The sequence below is a fragment of the Lagopus leucura genome, unplaced genomic scaffold (assembly GCF_019238085.1).
Source record: "Lagopus leucura isolate 7727_CA_CO unplaced genomic scaffold, USGS_WTPT01 45212-0_obj-0_obj, whole genome shotgun sequence".
Lineage (NCBI taxonomy): Eukaryota > Metazoa > Chordata > Aves > Galliformes > Phasianidae > Lagopus > Lagopus leucura.
In genome coordinates this window covers 1-6,523 of record NW_024967443.1, presented here as the reverse complement: position 1 = coordinate 6,523, position 6,523 = coordinate 1, and the positions used below count along the sequence as shown (strand labels likewise).

At 57.5% G+C, this 6,523-nt stretch overlaps 1 protein-coding gene across 1 annotated transcript; it reads left to right on the top strand.

Moving 5' to 3' along the window:
- Positions 1-3,838: 3,838 nt before the first annotated feature.
- On the top strand, positions 3,839-6,511 carry LOC122193112 (keratin, type I cytoskeletal 14; the record flags this gene model as incomplete). Its single annotated transcript, XM_042893834.1, has 6 exons — positions 3,839-4,386; positions 5,214-5,296; positions 5,547-5,703; positions 5,834-5,995; positions 6,073-6,198; positions 6,282-6,511. Coding segments are annotated over exons 1-6 (1,265 nt in total), but the record flags the coding sequence as incomplete, so codon positions are not given.
- Between the last annotated feature and the right edge of the window lie 12 nt (positions 6,512-6,523).

Genomic DNA, 6,523 nt, shown 5'->3' with positions numbered 1-6,523 from the left:
CGGCTGCTGGAGGGCGAGGACGCCCAGTGCGTGGGGTTTGCATGGGCAGCACGGTGGGAGGCGATGGGATGTGCGAAGGGGCAGTGAAGCTCTGTGCTCCCTGTGCCCATGCCATGATGCTGAGCATGCACCGGGGGTCCCTTTTTGCTGCTGCTACTGCACAGTTGGGGTCCTGCAGTGCTGTGCGCCTCAAAACAGGCAGCAGGCATTGCTGGGAATGGACTGCCATCTTGCCCCAGTCCCCGGCACACACCACCCCAACACTGTCTTCTCTGAACATAACATAGTTCCTGAACATATAACGTTTCCTGAAGGCCTAATAAGCATATTCTGGTACAAAAAGAGAAGGCAGGGCTTTAAATAATGGTTTTGTCTCAGTGTCTGCTCTCTTTTTTCCATTTTTGACCTTATTTCATTTCCCCCTGCAGCATGACCTCCCACTACGCCTCGCAGCCCGTGAAAGAAGGTGAGGACCCCTCAGGTCTGAAGCACAGAATGCACCCACAGCACCTTCCTGCCACAGTCTCATGCTCTCTAACTTAATGCAATTACTATTTCATGACATTTTCAAAGTGTGAATTGGCAGGAATTGTTCTCCTAATGTACCAAAAACATGTTCTAGACAGTTATCAGTGTAGAGCAACTGTAATAACAGTTGTTAAGGTGTGGGTAAGAGCAAACCCGTGGCACAGCACTGCCATACAGAACAGTTCCTTCTCCCCTCACAGGGCCCGTGACCACACGCCAGATCCGTACCATCTTCGAGGAGGTGCAGGACGGGAAGGTGATCTCCTCCCGTGAGCAGGTCACACAGGCTGCGCTCTGAGCGCTCCACAGCTTCGCTTCATGCTGCACCGCTGCAGCCCATTCCCTTTCTCTAAGCATTGTGCTGAGTGTGGGCGTCAAATAAAGCTTTTGGCATTTGTGCACACCCGTGTCTCGTCTCACTGCTTGGCCGGGCCTCTCATTTATTCACCTGCTGGACACGGGGCTCTGGTGAGCACCCTGTGCAGTGCAGCCCGGGCAGTGGGGGGCTGTCAGGGGAGGGGCTGGGCAGCAGGGGGTGATGCTCCTCTGGAGATACGGAGTCCCAAGGGGCACAGCCCCTGCAGGCGGGTGAGGGCCCTCCTGCGAGGCACTGCCCACAGCCCTGTCTGTTCCTGGAAAGCAGCTCAGACACATTCTTGGCTGCATTCTGCCACATGACCTCATAATTCACAGAATCACAGAGATGACTCAGGAATGTGCTATTCAGTGTATGTAAGAACAGAGCCGGCTGCACAGTTTTAAGACCCCTTTCAACAAGCATCTATGGGGAGATGAGACAGCTCTGATTTACCAAAGCACTGAGGGATGCCGCTGTGCAGCCTGCGGGGCTGCCTTGCACTGGCTGGGTTCGGTGCAGCTGCAGCAGGGGGTGGCACAGACACAGCCCCACTCACCGCCCCACAAGGATCCCAACTGCCCCCTGGCAGAGCACTGCCGGAGGAGCTGCACGTCGATCCATCCCTGCGCTCCACTTTTCTCCCAGAAAAGTGAGGCACGTCCCTGCAGCTACAGGAACAGCAAACAATGGCTTGCTAACAAAATCCCGTTTTAATTACACCCGCGACTGCAAATTGTGAGGTAGGTGTGGAAAGCAGATGTCGGCTGTCCCACCTCAAGCAGCAATAAGCAGTGCTGACCCCGCAGAGCTGTGCAGCAGGAGGCAGCTCCAGGCACGCCTGGCTGTGCGCTTGGGCTCCAAAAGGCGCTCTGACTTCTCCAGCGATGAATTCCTCTGATACAAAAGACCACTTCGGAAACAGAAATGAAGGTGTAGCTTTGCAACCTTTTATGGAAGCTCTGTAGAGGAATTTGATCTCTTGTGAGCCCACTGAAGTCGTGTGGTTCCAGGACAGATGAGGGAGATGTGCTCTGGTCCTGCAGTTCTGGCTCCCAGGTCTGCTGTAGTTGGAGCTGCTTCTTTCACCTCTGCTTTCCTCCTGCAGTTGGACAGAAGTGCACACCTGAACAGCAGTGTGCTGCAGTGAAACTGCTGTGACACCACGGAATGGGCATTTTGGGGTCAGAAATATGTAAGAAATGGGCTACAGTGTGCATGGGAATCTGACTTGTTAATAGTTGGCCTCTCCTTCAAAGGAGAGCGAGATGCAAACAGCACACAGTCATTGCGGCTGTGTGTGATGGAGATCATGTTAAAAATGTTTTAGAATTGTTAATTTGTTGTCTTACATCTTAATTAGCAGCTCATCATTTTAATTGCTGCCGTGTGGCAGTATCAAAGCATCACAGATATTTGAGCTGTGTGTGCTCTGATGGCACTCGCAGCGGTTAAACGAGAGATGAAAGAAAGGCAATTCCATGCAAAGAAAGCTGTGCTGGGACAGGCACACAGCGGGCACGGCGGAGCTGCTCTCCTGGAGGGCTCTGCTGGTCAACACGAGGCTCTGCAGGAACTTCTGCTGGTGTCACTGAGTACTGATGGCAATGGGGAGGGATGTGCTCCTTGGGGCCGCGTCGCTGCCCCTCACTGCCCCCATACTGTGTCCAGTCCCAAGGAATGGGAGTCCAAGGGAACACCTCACCCACCCCCCCACCCCCCCCCCCATGCTGCTTTCCTCACACAGGAGAAGGAATTGCATCACCCAGAGCCACTCAGCAATGTACCTTTGCTGCTTATTTCCAAACTCTCCCCCCATCATTGGCAGATGATCTAAGGAACACTTGGCTGTTGGAAGGGGCTGTCGGGGCCTGTCGGGGAGCAGTCAGACAGCTCACTGTGCACACACATGAGAAATTCCTGCTCCTCCACACCCTGCACCACCGCCAGTGCCGCTCCGCTCTGTGACGCACGCGGCAGCAGCGCAGCCGGGCAGCAGCGCCCTGAGCCCCCCGCCCTGGGGCAGCACACTGCGTGCCCACCGAGCCCTGCTGGCACTGGGCTGCCAGCTGCAGTCCCACATGGCTCCGTCCTCCCTGGTCACAGCAGCTTGGAGCGTTCACACAAAGAGCAGCTTCACCACAAGCCGCTGCCAGCTGTGAGCTCCTTACAGCGCACAGGGACCTGTAGCTCTCCTCCCTATGACCTTCCACTGCTGGATGCTGTTCTGCAGTTTCTCCTGGAGAATCTCATGTTTTTTAAGTTACTCCAGCTCACAGCCATCCCCTGCCCTTCTGGAGCACTTGTTAGGCTCCTGCTTAGAGCACTTGCTAGGTTCCTCCTCAATGCCTTTCCATATTCCGTCCCTCCTGGGTGGTCTCTGAAGTGAAGAATTAAACAAGCCCCGAAGGATGAACTCCTTTTAATGCCAGAGAAAAGCCCACCCGCAGATAAGAGAGGAGAGCTGCACCTCTGCTGGCTGCCCAGCTCTCCAGCCCCAGACACAGCACTGCACCGCGCGCCTGCAGGGCTGCTGCCCCATGGCACCACCGTGTGCTTGGACAGAGGGGCTGAGCTGCTGGGGTAGATGCAGCAGAAGAGCTGCTGAATTCCTCCACTTAAACACCGCCTGAATAGATCCATTTCACAGGTAGCGCTACAAAGGAATATTAAAATGTAGCCCTGAGCAAGGAGCCTCCTCCTTTGAATCACACCTGACTATTTACTTGGAAACGGAAGAAGCATAAAAACGCCCTTCGTGAGATAAGAGCTTTCGAGTGAAATATGACAAAAAGCGTGAACAGAACAAAGGAAAAATGACGAATCTGGAAGTTGGCTCAGATTTTGGGAGTGATGAAAATCTTCGGGAATGCATCAGAAAAAAAAAAAAGAAGCAGCGGCAACGCCTCCCGCGTGGGCTATAAAGGGCTGCGGGCAGGGGAAGCGCGCACTGCTGCCTGCGCTGCCAGCCCGCCGTGCCCGGCCTCTGCCCCACCATGAGCACCACTGTCCGGCAGTTCTCCTCCTCCACCTCCCTCAAGAGCCTGGGGGGCGGCTCCAGCAGGCTGTCCTGCGGCCGGGCGGCGGGCTACCGGGCCCCCAGCGTCCACGGCGGCTCCAGCAGCTACTCCATCTCCTCCCGCATCGTCTCGGGGCTCGGCGCCGGCTATGGGGGCGGCTACTGCGGCAGCGTTGGAGGGGGCCTCGGCGGGGGCTTCGGGGCCGGCTATGGGGCCAGCTATGGGGCCGGCTTCGGGAGCGGCTTCGGGGCCGGCTTTGGAGGCGGCTTCGGGGGCGGCGATGGCATCCTCCCGGCCGGCGAGAAGGAGACGATGCAGAACCTCAACGACCGCCTGGCCGTCTACCTGGACAAGGTGCGCGCCCTGGAGGAGGCCAACACCGACCTGGAGGTGAAGATCAGGGAGTGGTACAAGAAGCAGGGGCCCGGCCCCGAGCGCGACTACAGCCCCTACTACCGGACCATCGAGGAGCTGCGCAGCAAGGTGGGTGCGGTGAAAATCAAAGTCCACATTAACGTCACTTTTTAATAGATTAAATGGCAAGTTATTGGTCTGAAATAGGAAAACAGAGTGCCATGCCTGGAAATAAGTGCTGAGCGCTCTGCAGTCGGGGGCACACGGTGGCCTTGGCACTGCTTGTTGCTGAAGATGACACGCAGTGATGTTAAAGCCAGATCCTGCAGTTTCTAGCTTGGTGCAAGGCTGCGGATAGAAGTTAACAAAGAAAGGAGTGGCTGAGGGGATGTTTGTTCTTCGGGAGGTGCAAACACGAGAGCAAGGAAAAACCATGGGGAACCCAGCCATGGGGAGTCGGTGGTTCAGAGGTTCTTTGGGCAGATCCTTCCTTCCCCGCTGCAGCTGGGAAGCAAAGACATCCAGATTTGCACCTGGATTCCTTCTGGATATCCCCTGGAGCATCACAACTCACTGCGAGCATTTTATTAGCTTGTGGCTACAGAAATTACTGCTCATTAAATGGCCAATCCTTCTCAAAATCCCAGAACAAATATTTGGGTGTAATTATGACAGCCATTTGGGCGCCGTTGCTCCTCCTCAGCTCCTTTTCCTCCCAGTTGGGCTCTTTGCAGTGCCTGCGGTGCCATGGGCACGCTGCAACCCGCATGGGCAAGCGCTGCCAGGCAGCGGTGCAGCTCAGCATCACACTCTCTGCAGAGTCCTTGTGCAAGGCCAAGCTGGGGGGCAGGAGTTGGGTGCTGCTCTGGTCCTCTCGCACAAGATCTTCGCCAGCAGCATGCAACATTTTGTGTAATGACTTTTTCACTCCCTTTTCTGCTTTTTTTTTGGCCTAGATTCTTGCTGCAACTGTTGAGAATGCCAACATTGTCCTGCAGATTGACAATGCCAGGCTGGCAGCCGATGACTTCAGGACCAAGTAAGTGCAAAGCTCTCAGGGAAAGGAAGGGACAGGGCAGCATGCTCCACGCTGTGCTGTATGCACCTGGAGCTGCCCCACAGCTCCTGCTGCCTGCTGGTGGCCACAGGGTCCGGACAGTCCTGCACTGCAGAGTGCTGTGCATGCATCCCTGATGTGAGGTGCGGGCAGACATACACAAACTGGGGCAGGGAAGAGAAAAAGACTGCTATCAGCTGGACCCAAACTGAGACTGTGTGCATGTCGCCAGGTTTGAGACGGAGCAGGCCCTGCGCATGAGCGTGGAGGCCGACATCAACGGGCTGCGCAGGGTGCTGGATGAGCTGACCCTGTCCAGGGCCGACCTGGAGATGCAGATCGAGAACCTGAAGGAGGAGCTGGCCTACCTGAAGAAGAACCACGAGGAGGTGAGCGCAGCACCGGCACCCAGTGGGGCTGTAAGGTGCAGCCGGGCAGAGGGGGTCAGGCACGGGGCGCGGGGCCGTCCGCAAGCAGGGCTGTCACTGCTGTGTGTGTCACGCCTTTCCTTTTGCCCAGGAAATGAACGCGCTGCGTGGACAGGTGGGAGGAGAGATCAGCGTGGAGATGGACGCGGCTCCCGGCATCGACCTCACCAAGATCCTGGCCGAGATGCGGGAGCAGTACGAGAGCCTGGCAGAGAAGAACCGCAGGGACGCCGAGCAGTGGTTCTTCAGCAAGGTGAGCTCGACGCCCGCGGCTGCACGGCCACGGCTGCGCCCACGCCGGGCTGTGACGTGCGGCTCGGCTTCTTGCAGACGGAGGAGCTGAACCGCGAGGTGGCCATCAACACGGAGCAGCTGCAGAGCGGCAAGACGGAGATCACGGAGCTGCGCCGCACCATCCAGAGCCTGGAGATCGACCTGCAGTCCCAGCTCAGCACGGTATGCGGGGCCGCTGCCTGCCGGCGTGGGGATGGGGCCCTTCCCCGCCGCCCCCCTGAGCCCGTCCTCTCCTCCGCACGCAGAAAGCGGCACTGGAGGGCACCCTGGCCGACACCGAGGCGCGCTACGGCACCCAGCTGGCCCAGCTGCAGGCGCTGATCACCAGCGTGGAGGAGCAGCTGGCCGAGCTGCGCTGTGACATGGAGCGCCAGAACCACGAGTACCGGGTGCTGCTGGACGTCAAGAGCCGCCTGGAGCAGGAGATCGCCACGTACCGCCGGCTGCTGGAGGGCGAGGACGCCCAGTGCGTGGGGTTTGCATGGGC